Source organism: Ornithorhynchus anatinus, chromosome 1 (assembly GCF_004115215.2).
Source record: "Ornithorhynchus anatinus isolate Pmale09 chromosome 1, mOrnAna1.pri.v4, whole genome shotgun sequence".
NCBI lineage: Eukaryota > Metazoa > Chordata > Mammalia > Monotremata > Ornithorhynchidae > Ornithorhynchus > Ornithorhynchus anatinus.
This window is the reverse complement of record NC_041728.1, coordinates 163,564,351-163,587,187: the sequence shown is the minus strand read 5'-3', so window position 1 is coordinate 163,587,187 and position 22,837 is coordinate 163,564,351. Positions and strand designations below refer to the sequence as shown.

The window sequence follows — 22,837 nt, the reverse complement described above, 5'->3', positions numbered from 1 at the left end:
TGTGCAATCACTCACTTTATTACAAAACAGAGAAGCAGTGTTGCTCAGTGGAAAGAGCCCGGGCTTGGGCGTCAGAAATCGTGGGTTCGAATCCCGGCTCTGCCGCTTGGCAGCTGGGTGACTGTGGGCAAGTCACTTCACTTCTCTGGGCCTCAGTTCCCTCATCTGTAAAAATGGGGATTAAGATTGTGAGCCTCACGTGGGACAACCCGATGACCCCGTACGTATCTCCCCCAGCGCTTAGAACAGTGCTCTGCACATAGTAAGCGCTTAACAAATACCAACATTATTATTATTATTATTATTAAAACCTGGTCCTAGTTCTATAGACAGACCGATTTTAGCATGCATTTCATGAGATTAAGGAAAACGCTATACGGCAGAGACCTTTGTTTACACTTTTTTCCTGATGTGCTCAATGCCTACGACAGAATAATCACCTCGTGACCCTCCGGATGAGAACGTGCATACCAAGAAGTCAACAGGCTACCGTTAGAAACTCCAGTACGTGCGAGAAAAATCTGTAAATGATCCGTAAGGGGTATTGAGCCTAAAAAGTGTTCTGTAAAAATCTGACTTTTACCTTACGAATATTCGTGTCACATATCTAAAAATTCAGAAGCAGTCAGTGGAGAGTTACATGAAACATAGATCTTTTACACTCTTAAGAGGAATTACACCAAAAAGTGTTAGAATATATTAAAAGTTACAATATGCTATATGATCAGTGAAAGGGAAATGGTATTTAATCTGCAGGCATTTTCACAAACTCTAGAGAATTAGTGTGACCCTAAAGGAATCTGAGGCACGTACTATTGAAATAACCTATAGGAAGACTATAAGAATCAATTTCTTTGAAAATATTAAAAATCATTTCCTAATCGTTTAAGAATTAGCTCTTGATAGGAGGAAAATTGAATGTTTCACCGAAGAAAGTAATTTCAATTCTACAACGGTTCTTTGTATAAATCTACGGACCAGTAAGACTATGGTAATAAATAACCGAATGTACTAACAGTATACGAACATCTGGAACGAATTCACAGAGAAACCGTTTTCTACCTCCACATATGGTCTTCAATCAATCCATCAGCAGTATTCTCTGAGCACTTATTTTGTGCAAAACTCTGTTCTGAGCATTTGACAGTTGGTTTGCCATTGGATGTATTAATTCAGAATGGAAAAATGAACAGACAACCTTTCCTCATCACGCAGTGCTATATCACAGTGATTAACGTAGTTAAAGATGAATTTACCAAACTCTGCATGCCTGTGTGAGCTGGAGGAAGGGTGAAGATGTCTTTCGATCAGACGACACAACATGAAATGAACTACTAACGCTGTACTTATCTGGAGAGCTCTGCTAGAGATTTGGTCAGAAAAAAATCAATTGAGAGTTTAATTATTTCTGGTCACAGGAGACGAGTCTGTCATAATTCAAGGCCATCTCTTTGGGGTGGACGGTTCGGTCATAGATTCCCCTTGGGCAAAGAATCCTTGAGCGATTGCAGAAAGGAAAGGGAGAGGAGGAAAAAACAAATTATGGGTCACTACTGTAAATCCGGCACACTCACACTCTCACGTAAGAGTTCCTCCGGCCAGTGTCTCGCATCAACGTTAGGAATGGGATTGCGTGCAACTAAATCATATGCGGATATCAAAATGGAGCCAAGTGCCAGAGGAATGCTCGGGAGAACGGGGTGAAAAGGAATGTCGTCTTTCTTCGATGGCTACAGAGAGGAGACTCACAGAAAAGAGAGCTACGTTTTCACGCTCTCTGCACGTAGCTGGAAAAGAGGACGAAAAACACGGAAGGGCAAGGATTTTATAATTTAAAAGGACAGAACGAGGAAGAAAAAAGCCCACTGCGCTAAGAAGCAGATGAACCAGGTGATCAGGAAAACAAACCGGTGAATGAAGAGAGCGATCGGAAGGGCAAGGGAAGAGCCCACAAGGCAGAACTATATAAATTCATAACACGCCAAAAGCCTTAGCGGCAGTTGGCTGATTACTGTGATGATCAAGCAAAGAATGAGAAAAACAGTTTGCACAGAATTTGTGAGACATCAGTGCGGCAATTTCAAAGAATTCATTTTTCTAAGAGTAATTCTGTTGCTCGGCTAAACGGTGCTGTGAATCCACCGCTACCTACTGCAATTTGTCTTTGGACCTAACTCTCCAAAGACGACGTGTGTCCTTCAGGTTTAAAAAAAAGTATTTAGAATCCATTTCAATCTGCTGAGTTCACCAAAAACTACAGACGTTAAAATCTCGCTTTGCATTTCCAGGTTTAAGCACATCTTCCCATGGTTTCTCTCTGGTTCCTGAGTCGATTCTGAGATGATAAATCCAAATCCTAACTCAGACGAGTCTCCCTGGGGGCAGTTTACTAAGAACATACTGAGAAGCACTTAAGGTGTTGTGAAATTGGGTAATGGTTTCTCTGATACACACTAGGAGACCGAACCCCATCATAACCAGGGCTCCTGTTTCACTTTCTGGTCACCGGGACCAGAAACAGAAAGGAATATATCTTAAACCGTCAATACTAACAAAATCTGGCAAAAAGAAGTTGAAAAGCAGAGGGGTTTGAGAAGGTTGGAAGAAAATAAACCACGTGATCCCAAGTTTCTGTATTCGTTACTGTAGGCAAGAGCTTTGATAAAAAGCACAACAACTTAAATCAAGTGGAATGATTTTTGGAATTTTGTTTCCTTAAGAACTGACATAGATAGTTTGGGTAAATGCTCTTTCCTAATATAGGAGAGGGCCTTCTTCTATGTAAGATCATGTCTGAGAGTGACTAACTTTTATCTGTCTTCCTTAAATTACAGTTATGGACTGAAGTTTTTTTCTGTTGGGCTGGGTTTTTTTTTTTTTTTAATTCACTCTAATAAGTTTACAACAGTTGCTCAAGACCGACAGGCTCTGTGTACTTTTCTCTAGCAAAATTCCTTATCCTTTATTCTTGACCTGTGACGGGCTGCTTTTCCTTAGGCAAACCTACTAACTGGGTCAGTCTGCAAAACGTTCTTGGGCGTTTTCCTGTTTGTGAAAATGGAAGCTAAATTACCCTAAAGCAAGAGGTTGTGGGGCCCAGTGAACAGAACACAGGCCTGGGAGTCCGAAGGACTTGGGTTCTAATCCCGGATCCACCGCTTGTCTGCTGTGTGTGGCTTAGTGGAAAGAGCACGGGCTTAGGAGTCAGAGGTCGTGAGTTAAAACTCACCTCCTCCAAGAGGCCTTCCCAGACTGAGCTCCTCTTCTCCCTCGACTCCCTCTGCCGCGCCCCCTTCACCTCTCCACAGCTAAACCCTCTTTTCCCCCCCATCTCCCTCCGCTCCTCCCCCTCTCCCTTCCCCTCCCCTCGGCACCGTACTCGTCCGCTCGACTGTATCTATTTCCGTCACCCTATTTATTCTGTTAACGAAATGTACGTCGCCTCGATTCTATTTAGTCGCCATCGGTTTTTACGAGACGTTCTTCCCCTCGACTCTATCAATCGCCGTCGTTCTCGTCCGTCCGTCTCCCCCGATCGGACCGTGAGCCCGTCAGACGGCGGGGATTGTCTCTATCTGTTGCCGATTTGTTCATTCCAAGCGCTTAGTACAGTGCTCTGCACAGAGTAAGCGCTCAATAAATACTATTGAATGAATGAATGAATGAATGAGTTCGAATCCCAGCTCTGCCACTCGTCAGCTGTGTGTCCTTGGGCAAGTCACTTGACTTCTCAGTGCCTCAGTGACCTCATCCGTAAAATGAAGACTGTGAGCCCCACGTGGGACAACGTGATTACCCTGTATCTCCCCAGCGCTTAGAACAGTTCTTGGCACCTAGTAAGCGCTTAACAAATACCAACATTATTATTATTATTGTTCAATAGTATTATTATGACCCCCACCCCCAAGCTTCCTTGGCCCCCACCTTTAGACTGCAAGCACACTGTGGGCAAGGAATGTGCCTGGTATATTGTTACAGTGTACTCTCCCATGCGCTTAGTACAGTGCTCTGCACACAGTAAGCGCTCATTAAGTACAACTAACTTCGGGCAAGTCACTTCACTTCTCTGTGCCTCAGTTACCTCATCTGTAAAATGGGGATGAAGACTGCGTGAGCCCCAAAATGGACACGGACCGTGCCCAACCTGATTAGTCTGCATCTACCCCAGCGCTTGGTACAACGCCTGGCACACAGTAAGCGCTTAACAAATGTCATTAAAAAAAAAAAAAAAAAGCCAATCAAGGACAAGTCACGGGGATCCCAGATCTGGTCCGGGCCGGCCGTGTCCTGAGACTCTCTTCCCGGGTTGGTCTAGGACCCCTCTCCGCCAAAGAGGGGGTGCATCTTTCTCAATTTCGCCCGAAATCCCTAGCAGCCCTTGGGCTTTCCCCAAGGTTCTCTGAACCAGGAACCGGTCTAGCTACGACCCTCCTGAGGATAGACGGCCGCGGGTCCCTCGGGTCGGCTCCACCCACACCGGAAGCTTACGCCAGTTACACTTCTGTGCTGATGCAGATTTTTATTTACGCAAAAATGGAAAATGAGGGGAAAATTGCCTCACATGATAATATGACCCAAATTCTGCCAAAACATCGTAGGTGGTTCTAAAATACAGGAATTAAAAGGAATTTATCATTGAAAACATTACTGGTTTTTCTCTAATCTTTAAGTACATTCCAAGATAAACTGGGTACAGCCCAGACTTGAAAGAAAAACAAACCAAAAACAAAAAAAGAAACCAAACAAACCAACAAAAGCCGCACTTCAGGAGATGCATCATCGGGCGCTTTTACTCGGCTGAATGAAAAAAGTAATTCTAATTTTATGAATTATTTGGCATGATTATATTTTCCTTACCAGATATATTTATGTTTATTAGCAGAATTTGCCTTAGTAAGTCCATATTCCCCAAGGAGTCAGTATAACTGCTGCAAAAAAATAAACTGAGGCTCTGAATATCCATTCACGGTTGACCTCAACAACGTTTCCGACGAAGGGGATTGACTGTCGGTGACCGGCAGTAGCATCTGATGGTCTTCGGGCCCCAGGGGAAGAGTCAGCGGTAGAGTCATATCGGAAGGTTTCACATCCGCAGGTTCCGACAAAGGGCTCTTTTGCAGGGAATCCCGCCCGTCGAAAGTACCATCCGCCAAGTTGGAATCCTGAATTTTTTCTGACCCTGGAAGAAAAGAATGAGCCCTTATCCTTCGATTGAAACGCACCTCCCGCCAGTTGGGGGAAGGTACGGTCACCCTTCTACCCTTCCAGAAGCACAGCGGTCGTGCCCAGCCAGTGACCCACAAACCGCTCCTTGTGTATGTGAGGCGGGGCCTATATGTGAAAGGAATCTCCCAGTGGCCTCAATTGGCCCAAGACCAATCTAAAACTAAGAGGCGAAACTGATGGTTTGGAATTACGGCCCGCTAGCCGAACATTAAAAAAAAAATCCAGCGACGGGTAATTGGGAGAGGACACCCCAAACCACCGAGACGAATGTCACACTCCTCTTGCAGACAGCCTCGCTGCCTCTGTTTGAAACAGAATACGGGCAGATCATCTGCTTGATCCACTACGAAGGACGCGACGTCTTTTCTCACGGCCGGTGGCCGAACCGCGGAATCCTGTCACGAGAACCGCCACCAGCGGGCTTTGTCATACCCACCCTTAATCCTGCTGCTGTCCGGAGAGTGGGAGAGGGAGGAAGGGGAGAAACAGGGGTTTGAGGCAAGTCCCCAGACCAGAGAAGGTGACAATACGGTGAGATGAGAAAGTGTTAAGCCATCCTCGAGCCACCGAGGGAATAGATCAAGAATGCAATTCCAGGAAAAAATGGGCCGTCTGCACCAGCTCAAAACTAAGCTCCCCAGTCCTCCTGGCCCGAATGCACACAAATCCTGTTAATATTAGCCGGACAGTGTCTAGGACGGCATTGGGTTATTTGAAAAAGGAGATTCCGTAGGACCGTTCAACCTGTCGTCAGGTTTGACCCATCAGACGGGCTACTGCGTCACAGCAGTGGCTTTTCCTGTCTCGTCCGACGCTGTGGAGCCGTCTCCGGCCCATCGCGACTCCACGGACGCATCTAACGCCCTGCTCTCCATCTGCAGTCGGGTGGCTTTTCCCCAACTCGCTAGACTACGATCCTTGAGGGCAGGAATCGTGTCTCTTAACCCTGTTGTCTCAACTCTCTAAGTGTTTACAACAGTGCTCCGCACTCAATAAATACCACCGATTGCTTATCTCTTTTGATCAAGGCCCCTTTGGCAACCGACTCCCTCGGGTAGTCTTTGGGCAACCAATTCAACCCTGCAGACCTCCCTTCACCCTGTCTGATAACGCTGGTATTTGTCAAGCGCTTACTACGTGCCGAGCACCGTTCTAAGCGCCGGGGGAGATTCAAGGGGATCGGGTTGTCCCCCGTGGGGCTCACGGTCTTCATCCCCATTTTACAGATGAGGGAACTGAGGCCCAGAGAGGTTAAGTGACTTGCCCAAGGCCACACAGCTGGCAAGCGGCAGAGCCGGGATTAGAACCCACGACCTGTGACTCCCAAGCCCGGGCTCTTTCCACTCCGCCACGCTGCCTCGGTAACTCTAGGATACCTGTTACCACCCGCAAAAGAGCTGCTTGTCCTTGCTCTTCCCCATGGAGTCCCTGCCTCAGCTGTAAAATGGGAATTAAAACTGTGAGCCCCATGTGGGACAATCTGATCATCCTGTATCCCCCCCCCCCAGTGCTTAGAACAGTGCTTGGCACATAGTAAGCGCTTAACAAATACCACCGTTATTATAAATGTGGAATCTGTTACGTGGTTACTGTGTGCCCAACACCGAACTAAGCACTGGGGTAGGTACAAGAAGCAGAAGCAGCGTGACTCGGTGAAAAGAGCGCGGGCTTGCGCGTTTCCAATCCCACACCTGTCGGCTGTGTGACTTTGGGCAAGTCACTTCACTTCTCTGTGCCTCAGTCACCTCATCTGTAAAATGGGGATTAAGTCTGTGGGCCCCATGTGGGACAACCTGATCATGGGACAACCTGATCACCTCGTATCTATCTACCCCAGCGCTTCGAACAGAGCTTGGCACATAGTAAGCGCTTAACAAATACCATTATTATTATTATTATTATTATTACAGGATAATCGGGTCCCACGTGGGACTTCCCAGACAACGAAGGAGGGAGAACGAGTACTGAATCCCCATTTTGCAGATGAGGGAACGGGGGCACAGAGAAGTTAAATTCATTCATTCAACAGTATCGATTGAACGCTTACTATGCGCAGAGCACTGTACTAAGCGCTTGGACTATACAATTCGGCAACAGATAGAGACCATCCCTGCCCAGTGACGGGCTCACAGTCTAATAAATGACTCGCCCGAGGTCACACAGCAGGCAAGCGGTGGGGCCGGGATGAGGGTCCCCGTCCTCCGAGTCCCACCCCCACCCTCCTTCCCGATGCTTCTCTTTCTGGACAGGCCACAGAATCTCTCCGGGCAACGTAACCACAGCGGACTTGCAGGTGTACTGAAACCCAATCTGAGCAAAGCCAATTTCCAACACTCACCAGTATGAACCTTTGTTTTGTGCTTCTTTAAATTTTTTATATCCGTGTAGGAATTTCCACACAATTCACAGATAAACGGTCTTTCACCTGAAAAAAAATCAGGTAGCTGAATATTTTCTGTTGACAAAAGCCATCACCAAAATATTTACAACACTAAATGGGCAAAGATAGCTCCGTGAAATCTAACTTACTTATCACTACCCGCGTAACGATTCGAATGCCACGGTGGACTTATAAACAGTGTCACAGGATCGGGCTGAAACACCGAAAGGAACAGTTTTACTTGAAGCAGCCCGATTTCAGTTCGCACCCTGAGTTTCCGGGGCAAGCGTGTCTTGCTTTCAAACTGCAAAGGTACTACTTGTTTTCTCTTCACAACTATTTTCCGCTGAGACTACGACAGTACCAAGCGCCAATTTTTTGGAGTCGCAAATTTTCACGTTTTCCGACATGTTCAGAGGCCACAGTAGAAACGAATTTTCACGTTCTCCGACACGGTCAAAGGCCACGGTAGAAATGAACAAATCGGTGGAAAAGAATTCCGAGTCTTATAAGATCTGGGGGGAGATTTTCTCAGCATTTTCTTCCCTGTACTTCGTGTAACTGAGGATGACACTAACGCTGACCAACATCCTTGCAGTGACATCTATTCCTTTTTTAAACTGTACTTGAGTTGTTAGGTCCGTATATTTAGAAACATTTGGACTCCACAGTACAATCCACAGATCTACACGTAGCCCAGCCTCCACGCTACCCAATCTGTGCAATAAAACACCAAAATCCAGAGCACACGAGAATGTAGAGGAAATAAAACGAGTTAATATTCCCACGTGAAAACTGTTACTACTAGTCACGTCTTCACGTGCTTCATAGTTTGGAATGTTTTCAAGGTCAAGACTTAGACATAAAGAAATTAGAAAGAGAGAATAAAAACCATAGAATAATCTCCCTAAACACAGACCTGTATGGGATCGAAAGTGTTTGTTGAGCTCTCCTGAGGAAATAAAACTTTTCCCACAAATACCACATATGTATGGTTTTTCACCTAGATGGAAAATAAAAGATAGCGAGGTGGTGTACTATACCAGTATAATTGAATTTTATAAATTACATATAACTAAAATGAACTATTCTAGAGCAATAATTCAATTAAAATCTACTTTCGAGAAGAATTAAAACCTGAAGAATTTGTTGACGTCACTAACTTCTATCGTATTGCTCCTTTTCACTCACTACTATGTTCTAAGGAAACAAATTCGTTTCTAATATCCCTTTCCCCCTAACAAAAAATGCAAACCTTTTCTATCCTTTCCAAGGTGCTACTCATTGTGACTTTAAAATGGCTTCAAAATCCACACCAACGTAGGAACGGGTTGTGTTAATCCTACCAATTTAAAGGAACTAGCCAGACTCGGAGTTTCAATTCTATTAAAACAAATCTAGAAGACAAAAACCACAACCGCAGATTGGATTCTGTTTTTCAATACAGTTTACAGTTTTCAATACAGTTTACAAGACTCAACCTGTTGCAATTCTAATGCTACATTAGGCGTAGTCAAATCTGACGCCTAACCTTCCTAATACGGATCATTTTACAGGCCTTTCGATAGACAGTGATTTCACCCACCGCGTCGGTGTCGTGATATTTTTAAACAGGCTGATTTTTTTTTTACTCTAACGATTCCGCTCGGACTCTAAATCTCAACGGGATTAAGAGTTTTCCGGGAAGCCGCACCTCTTCCTGCCCTCCTAGTTTGTGGCCTGTGATAATGAACTCTCTCCCTTCAGAAACGTCCTCCTGTTTCAAATCCCGACCCATTCTTGCCCCCTTCTATCTTATTAGGCCACGCGAGCCTCTGCCTCTTGTCCACCCCAGCTTTTCCAGCCACCGCCTCCTCGAATGAAATTCTTACCTGTATGCTTTCTGGAGTGAGTTATAAGAGAACTAGAGACCGCAAATGCCTTCCCACAGGTATCGCATACGTAAGGTTTTTCTCCCGTATGGCGGCGGACGTGATAGGTCAGTGTGCTCGCCTGAGCAAATCTCTGTCCACACCTATCACAGACATATGGCTTCTCTCCACTGTGTTTCCTGTCAGCGAAAACGTACACCCTTTTACAACTGTAAATTAAATAAACGACAGGTCACGGCTACACGGGGGATTCTCTTCTAAATAACATTCCGGGTGCAACTTTATTTAATCTGCATCTAAGGAAGTTGTTTCGCCAGCACGCATTTCTAAATAATCGATCGCATTTATTGAGCGCTAAGTGCCGAGGACTATACTAAGTGGTTGAGGGAGCACGATACCACAGAATTACCAAACTCTCCCCTTCCTACAAGGAGTAAAGAGTCTAGAGGGGTGACCGAGGGAAGGTTCGAAAGCTGAGATGATGATAACGTTGGTATTTGTTAAGCGCTTACTATGTGCCGAGCGCCGTTCTAAGCGCTGGGGGAGACACGGGGTCATCAGGTTGTCCCAGTCTTAATCCCCGTTTTACAGATGAGGGAACTTGAGGCACCGAGAAGGGAAGAGACTTGCCCAAAGTCACACAGCTGACAGGTGGCGGAGCCGGGATCAGAACCCACGACCTCTGACTCCTAAACCCGTGCTCTTTCCACCGAGCCACGCTGCTTCCACAGTGGCTAGTGAAGAATCGTCGCGGAGAGCCCAGGCCGACACCGACTCGCCCCCGGCCTCCGACCCCGTCCAACGGCTGCTGCGATTGCCGGCAACGGAATCTCCACCCCGGGCCTGGGAGGACCTGGGTTCTAATCCCGGCTCTGCCGCTGGCCTGCTGTGCTGCCTTGTGCCAGCTGCCTGTATTCACCCCAGCGCTTAGTACCGTGCCTGGCACATAGTAAGGGCTTAACAAATACCATGATTACTATTTTTCGTTTATTCAACAGTATTTATTGAGCGCTTACTCTGTGCAGAGCACTGTACTAAGCGCTTGGAATGGCCAATTCGGCAACAGATAGAGACGATCCCTGCCCGATGACGGGCTCCCAGTCTAATAATAAATGATCATTATTTTTGGAGAAGCGGCACGGCGGCGGCGACAGAGCAGGGGCCTGGGAGTCGGAGGTCACGGGTTCTAATCCCGGCTCTGCCACGTGTCTGCTGGGTGACCTTGGGCAAATCACTTCACGGTGCCTCAGTTACCTCACCTGTAAAATGGGGATTGAGGCTGGGAGCCCCATGGGACGGGGACTGGGTCCCACCTGATTGGCTCGTCTCCACCCCGGCGCTTAGTAAAGTGCTCGGCGCACAGTAAGCACTTAACAAATACCACCGTTATTATTATTATTCACTGCTCATCTCTAAAACGGGGATGAGATTTCTGCTCTCCCTCCCTCTGAGAACGTGAGCCCCACGTGGGACGAGGGCCGTCTCTGACCTGATATCGACTGACCCCCCCGCGCTCGGTCCAGTGCCCGACACGATAAACGCTCAAACGCTATAATCATCGTCCATTAATCAGCGGCATTTACGGAGCGCCTTCTCTGCGTGCCGGGCGCCGTATTAAGCGCTTGGGAGAGTCCACTACGAGAGAGTTGGTGGATACGATCGCCGCCCATAATGAGCCGAGCTCGGCCTAAAACGCTCTCACGCGTACAAAAAAACAAACCATCTAACCCAAACCTTATCAGCCCTGTTATATTGCAATCCTTCGACGGTATTTACCGAGCACTCCCTGTGTGCAGAGCACTGAACTGAGCGATTGGGAGAGTATAATTCAACAGAATTCAAAGACACATCCTCTGCTCATACTCTCCCAAGCATTCAGTACAGTGCCCTGCCCGTAGTTAAGTGCTCGGTGAATACCACCGATTATGGACCGATCTCTCAGGACAGGGAAAAGAGCCTTCTTTCGCTTGGTCCACCATCCGCGCAGAACATCTCTCTTCCACGAAAGAGGACGGGGCTCCACTGGAAACATCTGGAGAGATGCGATCTGAGCCGGGGGCTCTCCGACTCAGAAGGGAAGTCGGCCCGCCCTTCCTTCCCCTCATTCATTCATTACTGAGCGCTCACCGTGTGCAGAGCGCTGTACGAAGCGCTCGGAAAGTATAATTCAACAACAGAGAGCGACGATCCCCGCCCCTAACGGGCTCACCGTCTAGAAGCGGAGAGACGGACATCAAAACCAGTACACGGGCGTCAACAGCATCGATATAAAAGGAATTAGAGATATAAATACACACGTCGAAAGGGAGCGGCTGATGCCCCCCGCGGCAGTGCCGATCGCTCCGCTCCCCGATCTGACGAGAGCCGGTGAGAAACGCCGACGTCTCCTTCCGTCCGGGCCAACGCCGGCGGACCGTACCTCCCCTCCGACAAGAACGGCGGGGAGGGTGACTGAAGATGCGGGGCCTCTCGGGGAAGGGGAGGAAATCTCCGCGCGTGGAGGCGGCCTGCCGGCGGCCTGCCGATCCACCGGGTTCCATTCGCTCCACCCGACGGGGCGGCTTTCGGCGGCGAAGGTCGGAAAGGGAGCCGGACCGAGGCGGGGATGCCGTCGGTGGCGGGGGGGAGAAGCTCTGAGGCAGACCGAGCTTTGCAGATGGCACCCTCAGACATCTCCAAACAAATAAAGGGAAGCGGCGTGGCTCAGCGGAAAGAGAAAGGGCTCGGGAGTCAGAGATCATGGGTTCGAATCCCTGCTCTGCCACTCGTCAGCTGTGTGACTGTGGGCGAGTCACTTCACCTCTCCGTGCCTCAGTTCCCTCATCTGTAAAATGGGGATTAAAAAATGTGAGCCCCACGTGGGACAATCTGATTACCCTGTATCTACCCCAGCGCTCAGAACTGTGCTCTGCGAACTGTGCTCTGCACACCGTAAGCGCTTAACAGGTACTTACATTATAGTGTGGCTCAGTGGAAGGAGCCCAGGCTGGGGAGTCAGAGGTCATGGGTTCGAATCCCAGCTCTGCCACTTGGCAGCTGTGTGACTGTGGGCGAGTCACTTCACTTCTCTGGGCCTCAGTGACCTCATCTGTAAACTGGGGATTAACTGTGCGCCTCACGTGGGACGACCTGATTACCCTGTGTCTAGCCCAGCGCTCAGAACGGTGTTCTGCACGTAGCAAGCGCTTAACCAATACCAACATCATTATTATTATTATTATTATTATTGAAGTCAGGCGCGGATCCGGCCGTCCGCCCGGATCCTCAGTTCTCCGACACCCGATTGAAGGTAAAGGGGAGAGGAGCAGCCGAGTCCCCTGGGAACGGCAACACAAAAGAGAGGCTCCATCTTCGAGGGGCATCTCCGCATCTCCCATCGCCGCGCCGAGCCGGTTGAAGGCGGAGCCCAAGGCAACAGTCCAGGGCGGAAACCTTACGAACCGTCGGGCCCGTGGGCAACGGCCCAGGGCAGCCCCGCGTCTCCGACAAGAGCGGGGGCCGCAGTGGACAGGGCAGGGGCCCGACGGCCGGAGGACCCGGATTCCGACCCCGGCCCCACCATTCGTTCGTTCAGTCGTATTTCTTGAGCCCTTACTGTGCGCAGGGCACCGCGCTAAGCGCTTGGAACGGACAATTCGGCAACGGAGACGATGCCTGCCGTGCGACCCCGGGCAAGCCGCTCCGCTCCTCTGCGCCGCAGTCACCTCATCTGTACGACGGGGATCTAACCCTCCGCCCTCCCACTCGGCGTGAGACAAATTAAAAGCAAACGTCTCCATCTGTGTGACGTATCTATGATTCAGTCTGAGGGCAGTTAGCGTTCACAGGCCTTTTCCCCTCCCCGCTGCCGCTCGAAATTCCCTCCAGGAGTTATCGGGCAGGGATCGCTCGGGGACCCTCGGCGATCAGCGGGTGAAAACGTTTACCAAGATATCCGTACGGACAGTTTTCCGTGCAAGACCGTCAAATGTCTTTCTGGCAAGAGCTACCCTGGCAGGGAAAGGCGATTCTCATTCATCATTCCGTTAGGAAACGACCACGCCAAGCGTGTTCCTTTCCAAGACGCAATCGTTTAAACGTCTTCATACTCTCCTTGGGAGAAAAGAATTCTCACAGATCCTTTCCGGTCCCGCCTAACGGGATCGGGGGGTAGGGCCCAGGGATGAACTGAGCCATCTGGACAGCTTAGATCACACGGCTAATTTATCGTACGAGTCGTCGCACTAGCCCATCGGGCGTAATACCGCCAAGTACCGGAGAGTTTCACGCTGCGTTCCGGGAGACGTTCTCTTTCACTCAGAAATACCAGTCTTGTCACCGCAAATCGGGTGGGTAATAGCGGGCCCGGAAAGAACGCTCCGATTCGATCGGTGTCTTCCCCCTGGGGTCACGGCGACCCACGTTCTTGACGGCAGACGGGATGTTAACGGCCCCCGTAATCTACTTAATTTGAGCCGCAGATGTGGTAATAGACTTCCCTTCATCCTATCTCGTTGATCTTCAAAACCCTTTAAGGGTGGGGAGAAGGCATTATTTTACGGAAAGAATGAGGCTCCAAAGAGCTGACGGTAATTTGGCTAAGATTTTACGATTTTACGGGGGCAAGCAGGGCTCGGTCCCAGTCCGGTCCTTCGGATCGATTAAAAACAGCTGATCTTCGTTTTGGAAGACCCCACGCGAGTGAGTGAATGAGGCTAAAAGAGACTGACCAACGGGCGACGCTGACTGCACTGACGCGCAGATCCATGCAGCACCGGTGGCTCTCTCCCCTTCGCTCACTCATTCACTCGCCTTGTATCGAGCGCTCACTCTGTGCAGAGCACCGTACTAAGCGCTTGAAATGTACAATTCGGCAACAGACAGAGGCGATGCCTGCCCCCCGACGGGCTCCCGGTCTAAACGGGCGAGGGCCGGCTTCGGCTCTCGAGCCCAACTCCTGCAACGCCCCATCTTCATTGCGTCTCAGCTCAAGGAAATGGGTCGACGGGCAAGCAGCGTGGCTTAGTTGACCGAGTGGGGGCCTGGGAGTCGGGAGGACCTGGGTTCTGATCCCATGTCGGCTGTGTGACCCTGGGCAAGTCACTTGGCTTCTCTGGGCCTCGGCTCCCTCGTCTGTAAAACGGGGATTGAGAGCGTGAGCCCCGTGTGGGACGGGGGCCCGTTTCCAATCCGATCGCCTCGTATCGACCCCAGCTGCCGTTCTGTATCCTCTCTCGCCGGTCCCGCTCAGTGATGATTTACAAGAACTGTGGTATGTCGAGCGCTCGCTATGTGCCGGGCACTGTACCGTAAGAGAAGCAGCGTGGCTCAGTGGAAAGAGCCTGGGCCTCGGAGTCGGGGGTCGGGGGTTCGACTCCCGGCTCGGCCGCTTGTCAGCTGTGTGACCGTGGGCGAGTCACTTCACTTCTCCGGGCCTCAGTTCCCTCGTCTGTGAAACGGGGATCAACTGTGAGCCTCACGTGGGACGACCCGACGACCCTGTACCTCCCCGCGCGCTTAGAACAGTGCTCTGCACATGGTAAGCCCTTAAATGCCAACATTATTATTATTATTACTAAGCGCTGAGGTTGATGCAAGCAAGTTGGATCGGGCACAGTCCCTGTCCCACGGGGGAGCTCACGGTCTCAAGCCCCATTTTACAGACGAGGGAACTGAGGGGAGTGAAGTGGCTCGCCCGAGGTCACGACGGAGTCAGGGGGCGGAGCCGGGATTCGAACCTATGCCCTTCCGTGCTCTATCCACTACGCCACGCTGCCCCTCAGTGAGGCTGTGCCGCTGTGACCCTTCGGGTCACACTGCCTCTTCTTCGGGACCTCACTGCTGGCAAATTTCTCCCGCCATCAGTCACCAACTCTGTTGCCCAGTTCCCGCTCTGCGCGCTGTAAACACTCAGTAAATACGACCGCTCGATCGACGAGCGAGTCCGCATCAGAGCGCTGAAGCGGCGCGGCGTCGTGGAGCGGGCCCGGGCCCGACGGTCAGAAGGTCATGGGTTCTAGTCCCGGCTCTGCCGCTTGACTGCCGTGTGACCTTGGCCGGGTCGCTGCACTTCCCCGGGCCTCAGGCACCTCGTCTGTAAAATGGGGACGGAGACTGTGAGCCCCACGTGGGACGGGGACTGGGTCCAACCTGATTTGCCTGTATCCATCCCAGCGCTTAGCAGAGTGCCTGGCACATAGTAAGCGCTTAACGAATACTATCATTATTCATTCACTCAACCGTATTTGTTGAGCGCTTACTGTGTGCAAAGCCCCGTACTAGGCGCCTGGAATGTACAATACGGCAACAGATAGAGACAATTCCTGCTCAACTATGGGCTCACAGTCTAATCGGGGGAGACGGACAAAGACGACATAATCACGACAACCAGAATCGAGGAGGCGAAGACTGTGAGTCCTAGAAGCAGCGGGGCTCGGTGGAAGGAGCATGGGCTTGGGAGTCAGAGGTCATGGGTTCCAATCCAGCCCCCGCCGCAGGTCAGCTGTGTGACCTTGGGCCAGACGCTTAGCTTCTCGGTGCCTCAGTTACCTCATCTGTCAAATGGGGATGACTCTGAGACAGCCTACGTGAGACAACCCGATTACCTTGTATCTCCCCCAGCGCTGAGAACAGTGCTCGGCACATAGTAAGCACTTCACAAATACCAACATTATTACTATTATTATTATCACGTGGGACAACCTGACGATCTTGGATCTACCCCGGCGCTTGGAACAGTGCTCGGCACATAGCAAGCGCTTAACAAATACTAAGAATACTACTATTATTATTACACAGCGGACAAATGGCAAAGCTGGTGCCGGTGAACCTGCGCTAAAAGTTGCATCCGTCTTCCGTGGTGTTCCACGTCTCACAGCCACAAAAGTGGACACTACGACGGCCTTTTAGATCTTTAAACCCGGTGCGGTGTCTTAATGTTCCATTCGTTCAATAGTATTTATTGAGCGCTTACTATGTGCAGAACACTGTACTGAGCGCTTGGAATATTCGATTCGGCAACAGATGGAGACGATCCCCCCATGTCCCACTCCGTCTTGCAGTCTGCTGTTCGCCGCGCTGGTCTTTTGGGTTAATCACACGCTGGGCTGCCTGGGTATCATCTGTTGCCGAACTGTGCATTCCAAGCGCTCAGTACAGTGCTCTGCACATAGTAAGCGCTCAATAAATACGCCTGAGTGAACGAACCTGATGACAGCTTAGGTTCCGAGAGAGCGACGAAAACCCTCGGCTTCGCGTAGGGCTTCCGAGGCGAGGTCGGCTACACGGCTTTTGTTCTAGTGCGGTGGTGAGGGGGCCGTGAGAGGGAAGTCAATCAATCGGTCGGATTTACTGAGTGCTTACTGTGTGCGGAGCACTGGGCTGAGAGTTTGGGAGACAACAAATATAGAAGCGTTGGGAGACACGTTCCCTGCCCACACCGAGCTTACGGTCCCTAGAGGGGGGATACAGACGTCAACGGAAATAAATTACGGTTATGGACCCGAGTGCCGTGGGGGATTCATTCATTCAATGGTATCTGTTGAGCGCTTACTACGTGCAGAGCACTGTACTGAGCGCTTGGAACGTACAAATCGCTAACAGGTAGAGACAGTCCCTGTCCTCTGACGGGCGCACAGTCTAATCGGGGGACAAAGGTTGCAAATCCAAGCGCGAGAAGGCCGCGGAAGGGAGCGGGGAGGAGGTAACCCGGACACATTTCTCTTGGGTTTGTTTTTTTTTCCCTTACCTGGAATGGATCTTCAGATTGCTAGAAGTTGCAAACTGCAGATTACACACATCACATTTATATGGTTTCTCCTCCCCGTGATGCATGCGACTGTGGAAAACCAGCTGACATTTCTGAGCAAAGCCTTTGTCGCAGAGTTCGCATTTGTATGGCTTTTCACCTGCGGGAGAAAACGGACATTTCTCGAGGGGAGGTTCAGTCTTTCGGTTGCTTAACCCACACCACTTTGTTAAAGGAATTCATCTTCGGGTTCCTCTTCCACCCTGAGTATTGCCGGGAAGCGGTGTGGCCCAGTGGAAAGTGCACGGGCCCAGAGGCCGGGGGACCTGGGTTCTAATCCCGGCTCCGTCTGCTTGCTGTGGAACCCTGAGCGGATCACTTAACTTCTCCGGGCCTCAGTTTCCTCCGCAGCAAAAACGGGGATTCAGTAACTGTTCGCCCTCCTGCTTGGACTCTGAGCCCCACGTGGGGCAGGGACTGTGTCCGACCTGATTTATCTGCATCTAACCCAGGGTTTAGAAGGGTGCTTGACACACGGTACTGCTTAAAAAAACTCTTAAAAATGAAATAATGTGAACTGACTGACTAAAGCTCTAGGCAGACAATAGGATGCCGTTCTCCGGATTTACCACTGAAACCGTAATAATAACAATCACTGCCCCCCCCTCTTCAAAGTCTTGCTGAAGGCCCACCTCTTCCAAGAAGCCTTCCCAGACTAAGCCCACTTTTCCTCATCTCCCACGCCCTTCCGCGTCACTCTGACTTGCTCCCTTTGCTCTTCCGCCCTTAGAGAAGCAGCGTAGCTCCGTGGAAGGAGCGCCGGCTTGGGAGTCAGGGGTCACGGGTTCGAATCCCGGCTCTGCCGCTTGTCAGCTGGGTGACCGTGGGCCAGTAACGTCACTGCTCTGAGCCTCAGTTCCCTCATCTGTAAAAATGGGGATGAAGACCGCGAGCCCCACGTGGGACAACCTGATTACCCTGTATCTACCCCAGCGCTGAGAACAGTGCTCTGCACTTAGTAAGCCCTTAACAAATACCAACATTATTATCACTCTTAATATGACTGAATGAATAACGATGGCACTTGTGAAGCATCTACTAGGTGCCAAGCACCGCTCTAAGCACCGGGGCAGATACGAGCTAATCAGGTCGGACACGGTTCCCTCTCCCAGAAGGGGCTCACGGTCTTAATCCCCATTTTACAGACGAGGGAACCGAGGGACAGAAAAGTCGCCCAAGGTCACGGGGCAGACAAGTGGCGGAGCCAGGATCAGAACCCAGGTCCTTCTGACGCCCATGTGGAATGAAGCACAGAACTGTACTTCTAAACTTAAAATGAAGCGAACGAAAGATTCAGCCTAAACACATAAACACGTTTATCACCGAAAACACCACTGGCGGATACTTATCGGCAGTGTCAAATAAAAGTAGTAATAATAATGGTATCTGTTGGAAGCGCTTACTAGGTGCCAAGCACCGTTCTAAGCGCTGGGACAGATAGACATAAGGTGATCAGGTTGCCCCACGTGGGGCTCGCTGTCTTAATCCCCATTTAATCCCCATTTTCCACAGGGGGTAACTGCGGCACAGAGAAGTTACGTGACTTGCCCAAGGTCACACAGCAGACAAGAGGCGGAGCCGGGATTAGAACCCACGTCCCCTGACTCCCAAGCCCGGGCTCCTTCCACTGAGCCACGCTGCTTCTCATAACCCACGCTGCTTCTCATACGAAATAAGGATGACGGAAGAAGGCAAAGGGAGGCCTCGACGGGCAAGGATCGATTATTCTAGAGGAGGGCACGAAGTCGGGAAGGGACAAAGGGTCCGCCATACTGAGAGAAGCGTTGGCAAGGCAAGAGAGTACGTCCACCCACAGCGGGGTCGACGTAATTCCTTCCTCTGTCCGCACTTCTCCACGGGTTAACGGCGCCTGCCCCTTAAATAATAATGCTGGTATCCGTTAAAGCGCTTACTACGCGCAGAGCACTGTTCTAAGCACTGGGGTAGATACAGGGTCATCAGATTGCCCCACGTGAGGCTCACAGCTAATCCCCGTTTAACCGATGAGGTAGCTGAGGCAGAGAGAAGTGAAGTGACTCGCCCACGGTCACACAGCTGACGAGCGGCAGAGCCGGGATTCGAACCCATGCCCTCTGACTCCCGGGCCCGGGCTCTTTCCACTGAGCCCCGCTGCTTAAATGGTCGGGAGGATGGGCACGAAACAGTTTTACGACGACCCCTTCGGACAGAGCAGCGCGTTCACTACGTTCCGGTGGCCGGTTATACATTCACTACGAATTCCACCAACCACGGATCAGGCGCAATTCTCGGGGGACTCGAGGGCCGAGCTCACCCCTCCTTCCCGGCGGAAGACTCCACCCACAGTTCCGAAAAGCCCAACTCCCGCCTCCTGCTCCCCTTCTCAAAAAGGCCGCAAGGACGGAGAGAAGAAAGAAAAGACCGGCAGAATGACGCGCGCCCCGCCGACACCCAGTCAGGGCCGCGCCGGGGAGACACTTCATCAGAAGCCTTCCGGTCGGCCTGCGGCCCTCTGAGGGCTCCTCGCCCGCCCGGATCTTACCCGTGTGGGTTCGGACGTGAGTTTTCAGCTGGTTACACTGGGTAAACGCCTTTCCGCACAGTTGACAGACGTAAGGTTTGACTCCTTTGTGAATCCTCATGTGTCGCCGGAGACTGCTGGCCTCCGAAAACACTTTCCCGCAAGTGTTGCACACCGGCTTGGCCTTAGGGTACTGCTGATCTTCTTCTCCTAGGCTCTCCAGCTCGTAAGGACTCTTGGCACTGGCTACGTGAGACATGCAGTGTTCTTTCAAGGTACAGCCGGACTGAGATTTCCCCTTTTTCTGTTTCACCGTGATAGTCTGCACAATGATATCTTGAGTTGAAAACGCGTCGTCTTCCACCACCGGGGCCAACTGAAAATCGGGACGATCATCTCCCGGGGGAGCTCGGTCGGCTTCTCGCGAAGCCGATTTATTCGCATCTAGGAACATTTCAACCGACGGATTATCTAAGATATCACTCGGGTACTGCACCGTTTTACTCTGCGTGCTTTTCTGGGCGTTAAAAGTCTTCTTCCTCTTTTTAGCGGGAGGGGCCTTCTTCTCTAAAGCCGCTTTTTTTGAGTGCGTCTGAACGGCGGCCGGAGAAGCGGCTTCCGATTTTTCCCGGTTGTTATAATCTCGAAGGGTGAGGAGACAAGTCTGTTGGTTCAACTCGATATTCCCAGTAATACTAGATATCTCTGTAGAAGAGGGATTAGCAATAAAAGCAAAGTCTTCCATCTTTATTTTACATTTAGTAACCACCTCCTCCACTTTGAGATAGTCAGCAGCCTGATGGATCTCTTTAACATTCCAACTGTAAGGAAACAAGGCTAGATGACAATATTCTGGTCAAAGCAAACCTTTCACAACTGAAAATAAATAATACCGCACAGGTAGAAGAGGGAGTCCGGCTTCTATTCTCAGGGACGGAAAACGACGTCAGTGAATAAGCACAACTGGTAACCGGACATCCCAGAAAACAGCGACGCGAGACGCTGGGCGGTGCGCGTTTCTCCGGACCAGGAAAGAGAGACCACGAGGTAACTTTTCCTCGGGGCCCTTAATTAAAACTTTTCCTCGGGCTCCGAGGCCGAGAGAGGGCTCCGAGCGACGGTGTCCCCCTGGCACGGACTGCACCGTGGCCCTGAGCGATGACTAGCAGTGGGGTTTCGGAACACAAAGTTTCATGCAAGAGCATTTATTGAGCGCTTACTATGTGCAGAGCACCGTACTAAGCGCTTGGAATGGACAAATCGGTAACAGATAGAGACGGTCCCTGCCCTTTGACGGGCTCGCGGTCTAATCGGGGGAGATGGACCGACGAGACCGACGGCGATAAATAGAATCTAGGGGGCGAACATCTGATTAAAACAATAGCAAATAAACAGAATTAAGGTGATGTACGTTTCATTAACAAAATAAATAGGGTAATGAAAATACATACAGTCGAGCGGACGAGTACAGTGCCGAGGGGAGGGGAAGGGAGAGGGGGAGGAGCAGAGGGAAAGGGGGGAAGAGGGTTAAGGTGCAGAGAGGTGAAGGGGGGGGGTAGAGGGAGCAGAGGGAAAAGGGGAGCTCAGTCTGGGAAGGCCTCTCGGAAGAGGTGAGCTGTCAGTAGGGCTTTGAAGAGGGGAAGAGAATGAGTTTGGCGGAGGTGAGGAGGGAGGGCGTTCCGGGACCGCGGGGGGACGCGGCCCGGGGGTCGACGGCGGGACGGGCGAGAACGGGGGACGGCGAGGAGGTGGGCGGCGGAGGGGCGGAGCTGCGGGGTGGGCGCTGGAAAGAGAGAAGGGGGGAGACGTAGGAGGGGGCGAGGTGACGGAGAGCCTCGAAGCCTAGAGTGAGAAGATGACGGATTATCTTCACGATGAAGCTCAATTCTACCCTCTCTGGGTATCTCCTTCAACGGCATGAAGACAACGGAGCGTTTTTATCCCAGGGCCACTCGGGCAGGTGGATCCCCGAATGGTCTGACACGCGTGTGGGGCTCAGAGGACCTCCCCCTCGACACGACCCGAGCCCCAGGCGGTCTGGTCACCACAAAGGTATCCTCCGTAGACTGTAGGATCCTTGTGGGTAGGGCTCGCGTCCACCAACTCGGCTGTACCGTGTTTTTCCAAGCGCTTTGTTGAGTACTCTGCACAGAGCAGACGGTCGACAAACACCATTCATTCATTCAACAGTATTTATTGAGCCCTTACTATGTGCAGAGCACTGTACTAAGCGCTTGGAATGGACAATTCGGCAACAGGTAGACACAATCCCTGCCCGTCGACGGGCTCACGGTCTAACTGGGGGAGACGGACAGACAAAAACAATAGCAATAAATAGAATCAAGGGGATGGACATCCCGTTAAAACAGTAGCAGTAAACAGAATCAAGGGGATGTACAGCTCATTAACAAAATGAATAGGGTAATAAAAATATAGACAAATGAGCGGACGAGCACAGGGCTGAGGGGAGGGGAAGGGAGAGGGGGAGGAGCAGAGGGAAAGGGGGTTTAGCCGAGGGGAGGTGAAGGGGGGGTAGAGAGGCAGCAGAGGGAAAAGGAGAAGCTCAGTCCGGGAAGGCCTCTCGGAGGAGGTGAGCTCTCAGTAGGGAGAGGATGACCACCGATGACGACGCTCTGCACACCGTAAGCACTCAATAAATACCACTGATTTACTGATTGATACGAAGACCGGCACGGCTCAGGGGACGGGATGAAGGCGGGTGCGCCGATTCGGCACGCGTACTTGGAAAAATGACGAAATTTGCTTCTTCACAGAAATACCGGGAGACTATTCCCTCATCTCTTAATGACTAAGCCCTCATCTCCTCTCGTCCCAGCCCCTTCCGCGTCCCCCCCGCACTTGGATCTCCACCCTTTCTCACCCCACTCTCAGCCCCACGGCGCTCACGTACGTATCCGTAATTTAATCCACATTAACGTCGGTCTCCCCGTCTAGATCATCAGCGCTACGTGGACGGGGAACGCGTCTACCAGCTCCGTTACCCGTACTCTCCCAAGCGCTCAGTACAGCGTTCTGCACGCAGTAAGTGCTCGGGAAAACAGCTGACGGATCGA

The 22,837-nt window shown here is 51.0% G+C and overlaps 1 protein-coding gene across 4 annotated transcripts in view; it reads right to left on the bottom strand.

Annotated features, from left to right (window-relative positions):
• Positions 1-4,502: 4,502 nt before the first annotated feature.
• Positions 4,503-22,837, bottom strand: part of MYNN (myoneurin) — a 34,934-nt gene continuing 16,599 nt past the window's right edge. For 2 of the 4 annotated variants that reach the window (XM_029066228.2, XM_029066235.2), the window contains exons 3-8: positions 19,785-20,584; positions 17,204-17,363; positions 9,478-9,656; positions 8,526-8,609; positions 7,565-7,651; positions 4,503-5,179 (exon numbers count right to left, since the gene is read on the bottom strand). In XM_029066228.2, coding sequence (XP_028922061.1) covers positions 4,917-5,179; positions 7,565-7,651; positions 8,526-8,609; positions 9,478-9,656; positions 17,204-17,363; positions 19,785-20,584 — 1,573 coding nt within the window. In that variant the 3' untranslated portion in view covers positions 4,503-4,916. The remainder of the gene's footprint in view (positions 5,180-7,564; positions 7,652-8,525; positions 8,610-9,477; positions 9,657-17,203; positions 17,364-19,784; positions 20,585-22,837) is intronic. The other 2 variants (XM_029066249.1, XM_029066242.2) reach the window with 2 other exon arrangements.